Source organism: Ursus maritimus, unplaced genomic scaffold, assembly GCF_017311325.1.
Source record: "Ursus maritimus isolate PB19 unplaced genomic scaffold, ASM1731132v1 scaffold_1, whole genome shotgun sequence".
NCBI lineage: Eukaryota > Metazoa > Chordata > Mammalia > Carnivora > Ursidae > Ursus > Ursus maritimus.
The window spans coordinates 100,327,245-100,341,916 of NW_024423343.1; the positions used below are offsets into that span (position 1 = coordinate 100,327,245).

The window sequence follows — 14,672 nt, forward strand, 5'->3', positions numbered from 1 at the left end:
GAGGGGATGGGAGCCCACTGCACCTGATCCACTTATTCACAATCACTGTTTGTAGGCTACACAAGATAATAATGGCTTGGCTTAACAAAGAAGACTCTCAATTCACCATTAAATGAATGCTTTGTCCTAGCTACACCAGGCAACAATTCAAATCTTACCTAACAATTCAACATTGGTCGCTTTCAGATTTGCACAGGTATTTCTCATTTCCAACAACTGAGAAATATCTAACACTTTTCAAATGATACAATTTTTTTAGTAGAAAAACATAAGGCAGAATGCAACTGGCAGCAAAACAGTGCTCTAGATACCTGCACGTATAAGAGTTGATAATTTTATGATTATCCATTATCTAGTTTATGGTTTTGTCAAGCAATCAATATTTTGTCTTTTTCATTAGCTACAGGTTTATTATGGCATTTTCACGGCTTTAACCGCATGATACTTTCATTCTTTCCTCATAAACATGTTAGCTTTGCTCAAGAAACTCAAAAGCATGCACATTTTTAACCAAATTAATGTCCATGGGCCTCACTTCAATCAAATCTAATTAAAGATCATTAAGTGGCCACAGATAAAGGACATTGACTAGTCTATAATTACTGGCTCTTTCATGTTGAAAATCCAATTCTCCTGTGAGCATAAGCACATCTGCATGATTAGGAGAAAGACTTACATAGAAAATAATTTGCTTTTTGAAACCCATGGAAGGCAAAACTGTAATTTTTGCTTTAAGGGGTTTGCTAATTATATGCAGACGGAAAAAAAGAAAAAGAATCATCTATAAAACAACATATTTTTAACTCCCATATTCTTGCCATTCAAAGCTGAAAGGCCTTTGGGTAACCTAGCAACAAAAAAGAATCCTACAAAGATGAAGTGTTCTATTACAGATAGGACATTCCTTTCCAATTGCTACTCAGCTGCTTTTCCATTACTGTTTTTTAGTCACAATTCTGCACTTAAAAAAAACTAAGTGCATGGCTTTTACATAAACATAGTCAATTACACATCTTAGAATAACCTAATTTTGAACAATGTCAAGAAATAGAACCTGCGATGAAACTCATTTCTTCCCTACAAGTATCGCTATTACATTAATAGTTTCTTTCAATTTAGCTCAAATCCAGAGCTTTTCTTACTCAACGGTTCCCGTTCATAAGTAACAAAAAAATGACAAATTTCATAAAAATTAAAAACATTGTGGGGCGCCCGGGTTGCACAGCGGTTAAGCGTCTGCCTTCAGCTCAGGGCGTGATCCCGGCGTTATGGGATCAAGCCCCACATCAGGCTCCTCCGCTATGAGCCTGCTTCTTCCTCTCCCTCTCCCCCTGCTTGTGTTCCCTCTCGCTGGCTGTCTCTATCTCTGTTGAATAAACAAATAAAATCTTTAAAAAAATATTAAAAACATTTGATTACCAGCCAAGTAAAAAAAGACAACCCACAGAAGAGAGAAAAATATTTGCAAATCACATACCCAGCAAGTCTTATGTCCAGAAGATATAAAGAATTGGGGCACCCGGGTGGCTCAGTCGGTTGGTCATCTGCCTTCGGCTCAGGTCATGATCCCAGGGTCCTGGGATCGAGCCCCGCATCAGGCTCCCTGTTCAGCGGGGAGTCTGCTTCTCTCTCTCTCTCTCTCTCTCTCTCTCTCCCCCACCCCCACTCATGCTCTCTCTTGCTATCTCTCTCTCTCAAATAGATTAAAATCTTTAAAAAAAAAAAAAAGAAGATATAAAGAATTCTTATAGCTGAACAACAGAAAGACAAACACCAATTTAAAAATAGGCAAAGAACAGCAATCAGACAAGGAAAGGAAATAAAAGGCATCCAAATTGGTAAGGAAGAAGTAAAAGTGTCATTATTTGCAGACAAGATACTATACATAGAAAACTCTAAAGACTCTCCCCCCCCAAAAACTATGAGAACTTATAAATGAATCCAGTAAAGTTAGCAAGATACAAAATTAGTATACAGAAATCTGTTGCACTTCTATACACCAAAAACAAAGTGGTAGAAAATGAAATTAAGAAAACAATTCCATTTACAATTGCACCGAAAAGAATAAAAATACCTAGGAATAATAAACTTACGGAGGTGAGGACCTGTACTCTGAAAACTAAAACACTGATAATAGAAACTGAAGATGACATAAACAAATGAAAAAATATACCATGCTCATCCATGGATTGGAAGAATTAATATTGTTAAAATGTCCACATTATCCAAAGCAATCTATATAATTCAATGCAACCCCGTCAAAATACCAATAGCATTTTTTCACAAAATTATAATAATACTAAAATTTGTATGGAGCAACAAAAGACTCTAAACTGCCAAACCAACCAGGAAAAAGCAGAACAACGCTGGAAGTATCACAATTCCAGATTTCAAGATATACTACAAAGACACCATAGTCAAACAGTATGGTACCAGCACAAAAACTGACATATAGATCAATGGAACAGAATAGAGAGCCTAGAAAATAAACCGATGTTTATATAGTTAATTAATCTATGAAAAAGGAAGCAAGACTATATAATGGGGAAAAGACTGTCTTTTCAATAAACAGTGTTGGTCCTGAAACTCATACTACACTATATGTTAACTAACTGGAATTTAAATAAAAACTTGAAACTACAGGAGGCGCCTGGGTGGCTCAGTCAGTTAAGTGTCTGCCTTCAGCTCAGGTCATGATCCCAGGGTCCTGGGATCCAGCCCCACGTCAGGCTCCCTGCTCAGAGGGGAGCCTCCTTCTCCTTCTCCCTCTGCCATTCCCCACCTCCCCTCAATTGTGCTCTCTGGCTCTCTCTCTTGCTCTCTGTCAAATAAATAAATAAAATCTTTAAAAAAAAAAAAAAAACCTTGAAACTACAAAATAAATGGTGTTGGAAAAACTGGACAGCTACATGCAAAAGAATAAAACTAAACCACTTTCCTACACTATACATAAAAATAAACTCAAATGGATTAAGTACCTAAATGTGAGACCTGAAACTGTAAAACTCTTAGAAGAAAAAATAGGCAGTAACTTCTTGGACATAAACCTTAGCAACATTTTCATAGATTATGTCTCCTCAGGCAAAAGAAATAAAAACAAAATAAACTATCAGGACTACATCAAAATGTCGAGGTCCCTGCTCAGTGGGGAGTCTGTTTCTCCCTCTGCCCTCCCCCCCATGCTCACTCTCTTTCTCTCAAATAAATAAAATCTTTAAAAAAAAAAGAGATCTTGCCATTTGTAACAACATGAATGGACTTAAAGGGTATTATGCTAAGTGAAACAAGTCGGACAGAAAGACAAATACCGTATGATTTTAGCTACATGTGGAATCGAAAAAACAAAAAGAATGAATGAACACAGAAACAAAAAGGAGAAACAGACTCATAAATAACAGAGAACAAACTGATGGTTGCCAGAGAGGCGGGGAGTGGGAAAATGGCCAAGATGGGTGAAGGGAAATGGAAGGTACAGGCTCCCAGTTATGGAATGAATAAGTCACAGGGATGAAAGGTAGAGCATAAGGAATATAGTCAATAGTACTGTAAAAGTGCTGTCCGGTGCCAGATGGTGGCTATACTTCTAGAACATACAGAGCTGTGGAATCACTATGCTGTGGACCTGAAACTAATGTAACACTGTGTGTCAACCATACTTCAATTAAAAAAAAATAAACACACAAACAACCCTTAAAAAAAAAAAGGACACCGGAACTCAATACAGATTTTTCCAAAGAAGATCTACAAATGGCCAACAATCACATGTAAAAACGCTCAACAGTCATTAGGGAAATGCAAATCAAAACCATAATGACAACACTTCACACCCACTAGGATGACTATAATCAAAGAAACAGACAATAACAAGTATTGACTTAAATATGAATAAATTACAACTCTCATACATTGTCGGGGAGAATGTAAAATGGTGCAGCCACTTGGAAAATAAGGTGCCAGTTAGGCAAAGGTTAAACACTGAATTACCACATCAGCCAACAATTCCACTGTAAGGTACATACACAGGAGAAATGAAAACATCTCCACATAAAAACTTTCAAATATTCATGGTACCATTGTTCACAAGAATCAAAACATAGACACAACCCAAATGTCTGTCAACTGATGAGTGGATAAACATAAGGTGGTATATCTATACAACAGTGAACTATTATCAGCCATAAAAAGGAATGAAGTACTAATACATGTTACCCCATGGGTGAATCCTGAAAACATTATGCTAAATGAAAGAAGCCACACATAAAAAGCCATATGTTATATGACAGCATTTAGCAAATCCCTTGAGACAAAAGTAGGTTGTCGGGGACTGGGAGAAGGAAATTGGGGGCGCTAATGGTCAGAGGTATTCTTGAGGGTGATAAAAATATCCTAAAATTAGATAATTGCACACTTTTACACAATTATCAAATATATAAAAAAATTATACACTTCAAAAAAGTAAATTTTTGGTATAGACTTATCTCAATATTTAAAATATACTGATAATCCCCCCCAAAATAATCCAACACGCACTTCTAATAAAAACTTAGATAAATAGGAATAGATGAGAACTACCTCCTCTTGCCAAAGAACATCTACAATTAACAACACACTTAGTTGTGAAAGATCTAAGACTAGGAACCAGGTAAGGAGGTCTACTCCCACCACTTATAACGTAGAGGAGGAAATTCTAGCCAGTGCAATAAGGCAAGAAAAAGAAATAAGAAGTATATAAATCTGAAAGAGATAAAACTACTGCTATTTGCAGATGATTTGTCTATGTAGAAAATGCCAAGGAATCTACAAAAACTCCAAGAACAGAAAACTTCAGAAAGGTTACAGTCTACCAAACAAGCAGCAAACTGAAGACAGCAGAGGGTGGAGAGTTGAGAAGTAGAGCAGTCAGCGGTCTGACGGTCTGACATGCAGAGGAGTTCAAAAACTGGTTATACTGGGAGCCAGTGAACAAAAAAACCCCCAAAATTAGAGGAGGGTTTTATTATGTTCCGACTGGGGTTTTCTATGCTATCTAAATAAATGTTCAATGACTCGAGCAAAGAAGGAAACTAGGCAGTTTGCTTTTGACAGCTACTGAACATCTTACCAGTCTCTCAAAGTTACCATAAAAGGACTGAACTTATTTGGGTTAAGAATTCTAAAATCTTTATACATACCCTTTTAGGTGATTCTGTTTTGGTTCTAGCAATTAAAAAGTAATACTACATATAGACAGCAAAAAGCTGAAATTTTAAGGTCTCTAATAAGTCTTTAATTATGATTTCTTTACCATCTGCTATTTTTAACACAGATGCCTAAAAGAACCGTCTTCATTTTCAATCCTACCCCCTTACCATATATACACACATATATGGATATGCAGGGGCAATTTTACAACACATGGAGGTTTAGAATAACATGCTGTGCCACACCCAAAGCCACAGGATTTTAGTACTCTTGATTAAATCATGTGTGTCATGTTCATTAAAACTCATAGAGTATACAAACGCTCTCCTGGGCAAGGCCTCCAGCATGGGTGTGGTTCTTCTCCCCAGTGCCAGTATTACAATGAGATTCTGTTTCACAGTTATGATTTATAGCACAGGCTATAAAGCACAAACTCATTTTTCAGCCACCACCACTACCCCTTTACCTGGTACTTTCTGTCTTGATACCAACAAGCTTTAAACTAGGAAGCCACACAAACTAAACAAATACAAACAGAATTAAAAGCACATGTCTGGCAACTGGCTGAGAAGCCCTGCCCTTGTACACCACCAACTCCACTCATTACAGAAGCATAACTCCATGGCCAGAGTTCTGGTCCTAGCTCTACCATGGATCCAATGTAAAGCATATATAAAAGTATATATAAAAGTAGGGGGCGCCTGGCTGGCTCAGGCACTACAGTGTGTGACTCAATCTCAGGGTTGTAAGATCGAATCCCACATTGGGTACAGAGATTACTTAAAAATAAAATCTTAAAAAAAAAAGTAGGGGGCAATGTACAGAAGTTATGCCATGATAAAATTATATACAAATTATACAGTAACAGACAAATGAACTGTAAGCGAAAATGAAAAAATGAACACTGATTTACTGGTGATAGCAGAATTGTTGTGAATACTTTGCCCTTTTAATATTATATATTTACAAACATATGGAAGGAAGAGAAATAAGGGGGATTAATGAAAGCATGTTTACAACTCTTTAAGCATTCTATAAGAAACATACTATGCAAAGACAAATTCCTTACTGGTAATGATAGGTACACAGCAGAGTAGGACTTAAAAGACCTACATCCTGTTCCCTGCTCGCTATGTACTAGGAGTGACATTCCCCAAAGTGACAACCTTTTTTTTATGACTTTAAGATTTTCAAAATTCGACAGCTATGCTGTGATCTAAGATCCCTAGCAATTCAGAAATTGCTATGATGCAGTGAGGTATTCAAAAGTTAGAAAAAGTTCTTGGTAGCAACTGCTTTGTGAGGACTTCACTGATACAGACTTCTACATCAAATTCACTTGCCTTTTCTTTACCTTCTGGAATCACAAGAAATATCCACTTGTCCTCAATCATCATCACAAAGTATAGTAAAAGGAATGTAAGTTCCAGAAACATTAAGTCACAATTCAAGTCTCAGTCATTATTTTGTTTATTTATTTGACAATATTCACTGCATACCTATGCCACATGCCAGGGACCTTTTGAGGCACTAAGGATAAAGAAGGGAATAATACAATGTTCTTGCCCCCATGAATAAACAAATTATCTTGCAGTGATATGCAGTAAGAAATAACGTTAAACATAATGAAGGCACAGAGCTCCCTTAGGACATCAGATGTGCTATACTTGCTGGCCTTGGTAATGAAGTGTGTCTGTAGCCGAGGTCTGGATGGAATTGAGGAGGAGGGCCACAGAGACACCCAGGGGACAAATGTTTCAAGCAGAAAGAATCATAAGCGCAGAGGCCCTGAAGCAGGAGAAGCTTGGAATGTTCAAAATTAGCAACGAGGTCAATACGACTGGAGCCAAGAGAACTCTGGGGAAGAATATCAGATGACATCAGAATGGTGGTCAGCATCAGATCATGTGCAGCACCCGGTGGGCCATGGTGAGCCACTGAACTGCAGTCTCTACGTGATCGAAAACTTCTGGAGGATTCTGAACCGGCGATTAACATCACATCAATTACATCCTAAAAAGATTACTCTAGGGGTGCCTCGCTGGCTCAGTCGACACAGCATGGGACTCAATCTCAGAGTCATGAGTTCAAGTTCCACATTGGGCATGGTGCCTACTTGAAAATTTTTTTAAAAGTTAAAAATAATAAAAATGAAAGGATTACTCTGATTGCTCTGTGAAAACCAGCCGTTAGGTGTTTGGGGAGAGCAACAGCAAGGACACTGGTCAGGAGGCCACCACAAGAGCAAAGGTAAAAGACTACAAGGACTTGATCTAGGAGGAGAGGCGGCTACAGACAGAATGCCTGGGATTCCAAGCTCATGAGTTCAGTATGGGCTCCAAAAGAAAGTCAGCGACAACCCCACAGTTTCCGGCCTGGGAAAGGGGGTAAATGGCGGTAAGTCTTCAGACCTAGAAACTGTCCTCAAGATATCAAATTCAGCTGTTCAGAACTAGGGTAAGTATTACTGACCTAAAACTGAAAAGGCAAATATAGATCGATTGCTTTTTCTACTCACCATTTGCTGACTGTATCATGTTTCCAGATTTTTGGACTTCATCAAATTTTGTAAAAATGACATTCAACCTGTATGAAAAAAAAATACAAGTATATATAGAAACTATTAACTATCACCGTTTACAATTATATTAAAATACTAATGTGAAGTTGAGTCACACTCCAAAAAGAAAAAAAAAATCAAGGATACAAACCCACCTAATAACAAAAACAGTAACAACATTAATAACACCCAACAATAATCGAGCACTTATTATACACCAAGCATTGACTTAGGGCAGTCTCTCTGAAAGATTTCAGTTAATCCTTACAAGAGCCATATACAAGATTATTATCATCCCCATTTTACAGATGAGGAACTCAAAACCAGATAACTTACTTAGGGTAACATGGTTGAGTGCAGGTGGAGATGGCAGCCCTAAGAGTAAGAATCCAGGGCCCATGCTTTCAGGCACTGTATTAAATGGACTGACTGCTCTACACAAAATGTATACATTATGAAAAGCCTATGTTTCTCCTCTTTCTGCCTAAGCACAGACTGGTGATTACTTAGGATAAAGATTTTCAAAATGCATTGCCATTACAATATAAAGGCTTTTCTGTGACTTACGGTTAATTAAAAAATGCTATAAAAATGTCTCTAGAAACAAACACTGTGACTAAATAATCTTTAACTGAAAAAAATCTACATGACATTTATTTTCTACTAATGGATCAATGTCACCTTGACATTGAAATTGAACCAAAACTCCTCAACCAGTCAAAATATTCCATCCTAGTGACAACAGTAATGAGAGAAAAATTGGGGGTAGGGCGGGGTAGAGGGGTGCTAATCTTGCCTGGTAGAAGTCAAGAAAAAACTAGGCTTTCCCAAGCAAAACACAGATACATCGGAAGAAATGTAAAGGCTGAGAGTCCAAAGCAATGTACTTCTGCATTCAAACCCATGCCATCCATTTCAGGGACCAGACTAGAAATTTTGGCACTTGCTTACAAACTGTCCTGTCATACAAGCTCTAATCAGTTCAAACATGTTTGTCTTTTCTTCGCAACTAGAATGGACTCTCCTTCAAGAGAGGGATGGGAACTATATACTTCTGGTGTTCTGTACACACCAAACGCTATGTCATACAGGAACACGTTACAACACCATGTGAATCTTGTTCTGCCCTCACTACGGAAATCAGGTACATTCTGGCCTCCATAGTTCATTCACTGAGTCCAGCACTGAGCTGGCCAGATGCTGAGTGTGTAAAGTTCTTAACTTCTAAAGCTTTTACTTCATTCTTTTCTACTTAGAATGTCACATTCTAAGTAACAGGGGAGCCAAAAGTACACATCAGCAAAGAGAGGTAAAATGAAGTGGATGAAGGAGCCTGACATACTATACTGCCTTTCCCCCCCTTCCCGTTCCATGGCAGATATCAATCTTTTTTGCCCATCTTTCCATCTAAGCCCAGATGTAGCCTCAAAATCCTTCTCAAAGCCGCTCCAGGCAGCCACTACCAATTAATCCAAGTTGACACTGAATTACAAAAATCTTATTTGTCATCTCAGGACCAGATAGGAGTAAAACTCACTTTCAAATCCAGAGGTTGCTAAAGATCTGGAAAAATGCCTTAGAACCAATTTCTTATGATGTTTCCATCACCTTCCCTCTTAAAAGCACCAAAGATCTCCAGTGGCTTACAAAGCACATAAATAATATCACCACACAGGTTGCCAGGGCATGCCCTGACCAACTTACCACTTTATTGTGTCACAACTACACCCTCTGACGTGAGCATGCCTGCAAGTTTGCAAGTTAGGAACAAGGTATACCTCTCGCCTGGTTGTTCTAAAATTCGTGCGAGGGCAAGAATTTCATTCGTTGTCAGAAGAGTAGTCACCATTCTCAATGGCCACTGCAGAAGAGTCTGCGGACGCTCTCTCTGTGGAAATGTCTACTTACTGGGGCCACATCACCCACAACTACAACAAGCTACCCACAAGCTGGCCCAAACAACCAGGTATGAGAATGCTAAAAAGATTACTGTTTTTGGTACCTGCACTTTAATTCAGAATTCCCTCAGACAGGTGTGCCTCTCCCTCTACTTAAACTTCTGTCTCACTAGCTGCCTCATTCTCTGCTTGGCAGTGTCTATACAGGGGCTCCTAAGGAGGTTACCACGTCAAGAGATTAGTAACCTGGCTTCAAGACAGTCTAGCACCAACAAAGAATTCCTGAGGAATGACTTTTTGCCTTTAGCTCTTAACACAGCAATACAAACTGCCTCTCTGGGACCAACGAATTTGCATAAACCCGAAAGGGTGAGTTTTATACATTCAAAGACACTGAATATATAACTAATGATTACTCTCTGAACCCACTAACTTCTTTTTTCATTTTAAATCTCTGGATCTCAAATTTAAATTACATTTCTTTAATACTTTGACAAACAACCAATACCATTTTCCCTTGGTTTTTCTGAATTCAAAATTTATATTCAACTCTTCGATCCGACCAGCATTTATTTTACTATAAGATCTAGACCTAATTATTCCTTCCTAGAATATCTTATAAATTTAGAGGCACCTGGGTGGCTCAGATCATGATCTCAGGGTTGTGAAATGGAGCCCCATGTCAGGCTCCGTGCTGGGTGGGGAGTCTGCTCAAGATTCTCTCTCTCCTTCTCCCTTTGCCCCCCAACTTCCTGGCTCGCTTGTGCTTTCTCTCTCTCACTCACTCAAAATATAAATAAATAAGTAAATAAATAATTTTAATGATTAAAATAATTTCATAAAAGCAAATACCAGTATGCTCACAATCAACAAGCCCCATCCATACACTCAGAGCTTTTAATTGACTTTTTAGTCCACTACTCTTACATATGAGCAGATAACCAAGCAAAGATATGTGAGCAAAGCTTTTAAAGTGAAAGACACCAAGATGAACACACACTCCAAAATCACAACATACAGGAAAAAAAAAGGCAATGAGAAGTTTTTAAAATATGCCATTAGTACTTCCAAAGAGATAAAATACTGCAATTATAAAAGCTAAGAGGGAAGGAACCCTTCAAAATGACAGAATAAGGACCTCTAAAAATCTGCTCCTCCAAAGAAGAAAAGAAAACATTGGCAAAATCTGTCAAAATCCAGTTTTTCAGGCTCTGGAAATTAAATAAAGGCTTGCAACAGTTCACGGAGCATTTTTCAAGAAAAATGGCTAAATCTTGGTAAGGACAACAAGCTTTTCACGGTTTTGCTGCGCCTTATTTCCATCTCCAACTCACTAGCTAAAAATCAACAGCCTTGCAATCATGATATTTTGAAAACCAGCAGCCTTGAAGGCACTGGGAGGAGCTGAACAAGTTTGGAGTGCCATAAAAATCCCCATTCTAAGAGAACTGTAATTATTACACTTGTCTGGCATATCCCAGAATCCCCATTCGCAGGGTTTTATTTTACCTGATTCACAGCACACTCAGTGGGAGAGACTCTTCCCTGAAGCCATGACCAAAAAGAATCAGCAACAACTATTTAACATGGCAGCTGCCTGAGATGATAAAACCGGAGCAAAGACACTGACCAAAAAACTTCGAAAGAAAAACAGAGGATGATATATTCACAGGGAACTTGGAAAAAATCTGACATATTCCTGGGAATCTGGAAGGCTACCCATATGTGCAAGACTGTAAGAAAGTCTGAGGAAAGGCCTACGAAGACACTAACGTCTCATGTCTGGCTGACCTGGAGGCTCTGCACAAGCAGGCAATACACGGGAAGGCAGAGCTGTATTAACTGCCTGCCAGAACACTGAAAACATTCCTCAACATACTCAGACAGCCCTTCAGCAGAAGCTGCGAGATTCACTAGCTGAAGGCCTTCAAGGAAATCTCTAAGCATTAGCTGAACACTAAGTTAACCAAGCAGAGACTTCAGTAGCCATAAATATAAAAAAAAAAGACTTGATGGAATTAGTTCAGGAAAATCACTTCGGCAAGAAGCAACAAAACAAACACCACCAACAAATCGAGAGAGAGCGAGAGAGAGCGAGCAAATGTGATTTCCAAAGTAGTCACAACAGATTATTGTAAATGACCTGCTTCAACTGGCCAAGTATAAAAAAATTATACACGTGAGAAACAAGAAAATATGGCCCAGACAGGGGAAAATTATTAGTCGACAGAAACTATCCTTAAAAATTAACAAGACAGAAACTAACTAACTAACTATCCTTAAAGGAAGCCCAGACATTGAACTTACTAGATGAATATCTGAAATCAACTATTATAAATATGTTGCAAGAACTGAAGGAAATTACTTCTAAGGAACTAAATGAAGGTATAAGAACGTGTCAACAAATAGAGAATATCAATGAACAGAAAACATTAAGAATCACAGAGAAATTCTAGAAATGAAAAGTACAAAAACTGAACTAAAAAATTCACTAGATGGGGTGTCTGGCTGGTTAGTCAGTAGAACATGCAACTCTTGATGTCTGGGTTGTGGGTTCAAGCTCCATGTTGGTACAGAGATTACCTAAAAAAAATAAAATCTTTTACAAAAAATAAACAAGAGGGGTCAACAACAAATTTTGCTGGGAGAAGAAAAAAGTTGTAAACTTGAAGATGAATCAATTGACAATACCCCGTCTGAGAAACAACAACAACAACAAAAAAAAACAACAGAAAAAAAAAAAAAAGAACAGAGTCTAAGAGTTCATGTTCTTATAATACCAACATACCAACATATATATAATGGGAATACCAGAAGAAGAGGAGAAAGAAAAAAGGACAGAATATATGGAGAAATAATGGCCAAAAACTTCACACATTTTATATAAAATTTTAATCTACATGCTCAAGAAGCTCAACAAACTTCAAATAGGATAAACTTAAAGAAATCCTAACCTAGACACAAGAGAAACAAACTGTTGGAAGAAAAGACAAAGAGAAAATATATATTTTTTTAAAGATTTTATTTATTTATTTATTTATTTGACAGAGAGAGAGAGACAGCCAGCGAGAGAGGGAACACAAGCAGGGGGAGTGGGAGAGGAAGAAGCAGGCTCCCAGCAGAGGAGCCTGATGTGGGGCTTGATCCCAGGACCCTGGGATCACACCCTGAGCTGAAGGCAGCCACTTAACGACTGAACCACCCAGGCCTCCGACAGAGAGAAAATCTCGACAGCAACAACAAACAAGCCAGGAAACAACAAATGTTGGCAAGGATGTGGAGAAAGGGGAATCTGCTTACACTCTTGGTGGGAATGCCAGCTGGTGCAGCCACTCTGGAAAACAGTACGGAGGTTCCTCAAGAAGTTAAAAATAGAACTACCCTATGACCCAGCAATTGCACTACAAGGTATTTACCCAAAGATACAAATGTAGTGATCCAAAGGGGCACCTGCACTCCAATGTTTATAGCAGCAATGTCCACAATAACCAAATATGGAAAGACCCCAGATGCCTAATGACAAATGAATGGATAAAGAAGATGTGGTATATATACATATAAACAATGGAACATTACTCAGCCATCAGAAAGGATGAAATCTTACCATTTACATCGACGTGGATGGAACTGGAGGGTATTATGCTGAGCAAAATAAGTCAGTAAGTCAATCAGAGAAAAACAATTATCATATGGTTTCATTCATATGAGGAATATAAGAAACAGCTCAGAAGATCATAGGGGAAGGGAGGGAAAACAGAATGGGAAGAAATCCGAGAGGGAGACAAACCATGAGAGATTCTTAACTGTGGAAAAGAAACTAAGGGTTGCTGGAAGGGAGATGGGTGGGGGGATGGGGTAACTGGGTAATGGGCATTTAAGAGGGCACGTGATGTGATGAGCACTGGGTGTTATAGGCAACTGATGAATTACTGAACTCTACAACTGAAACTAATGATGTACTATAAGTTGACTAAATTTAAATTTAAAAAAAAGCAAGCAACAGAGAAGCCACTCATTATGTAAAAAAAAAATTCTCAATAAGATAAATAATTTCTCATTTAAAAAAAAAAAAAAAACCAACAGTGGAGACCAGGTGGCAGTGGGATGACATATTCAGTCCCGAAATTTAAAATCTCAACCAAGTATACTTCAATATTTTGATAATAAACAAGCAAACACATACATATATAAAATAAAACATAAAAATCTCAATCAAGAATTCTACATCCAACAAAATTATCCTTCAAAAATGAAGCAGAGAATCTTCTCTGGACCAAAGATATTTCAGTCTTTACATGAAGTCATACTCCCAATACAATGAATTACAGACTCTGAGTGGAGGAAAAATAAAGGAGAATTTAAGACATTCCTAGATGAACAAAAAAATTAGACAAGTCCTTCAGTTTGAAATGAAAGAAGACCATACATTAGCCCCAATCCACATGACAGTATAAAAAACACTAGTAAAAGTAACTTCAAAGGTAAACATAGAACCTAGGTATATAAAACAGATACTATAAATGTATTTTGTTGTTGTTTTTAACTTTTTTCTTGTCCTACGTGACTTAAAAGGAAACTACATAAAGCAAGAAGTATAAAACTGGTGGGCTGTAATACATACAGATGTATAAATAAACACAGCAGAAGAAAGGAGGGGAGAAAACAACTATATAGAGGTAAGGTTTTAATACTAAAATTAATTAAGGGTAATAAATCTAACTAGGCTTCTATAAATTAAGATGTCTGTAATATATACAGATGTATAGATAAACAGCAGAAAAAAGGAGGGGAGAAAACTATATAGAAGTAAAGTTTTTAGGGGAGCCTGGGTGGCACAGCGGTTAAGCGTCTGCCTTCGGCTCAGGGCGTGATCCCGGCGTTATGGGATCGAGCCCCACATCAGGCTCCTCCACTATGAGCCTGCTTCTTCCTCTCCCACTCCCTCTGCTTGTGTTCCCTCTCTCGCTGGCTGTCTCTATCTCTGTTAAATAAATAAATAAAAAAATCTTAAAAAAAAAAAAAAGGAAGTAAAG

The 14,672-nt window shown here is 38.0% G+C and overlaps 1 protein-coding gene across 1 annotated transcript in view; it reads right to left on the minus strand.

Moving 5' to 3' along the window:
* CLASP1 (cytoplasmic linker associated protein 1) overlaps nt 1–14,672 on the minus strand; it is a 262,476-nt gene that overhangs the window by 143,830 nt on the left and 103,974 nt on the right. The window contains exon 8 of the mRNA XM_040619053.1: nt 7,700–7,767. Coding sequence (XP_040474987.1) covers nt 7,700–7,767 — 68 coding nt within the window. The remainder of the gene's footprint in view (nt 1–7,699; nt 7,768–14,672) is intronic.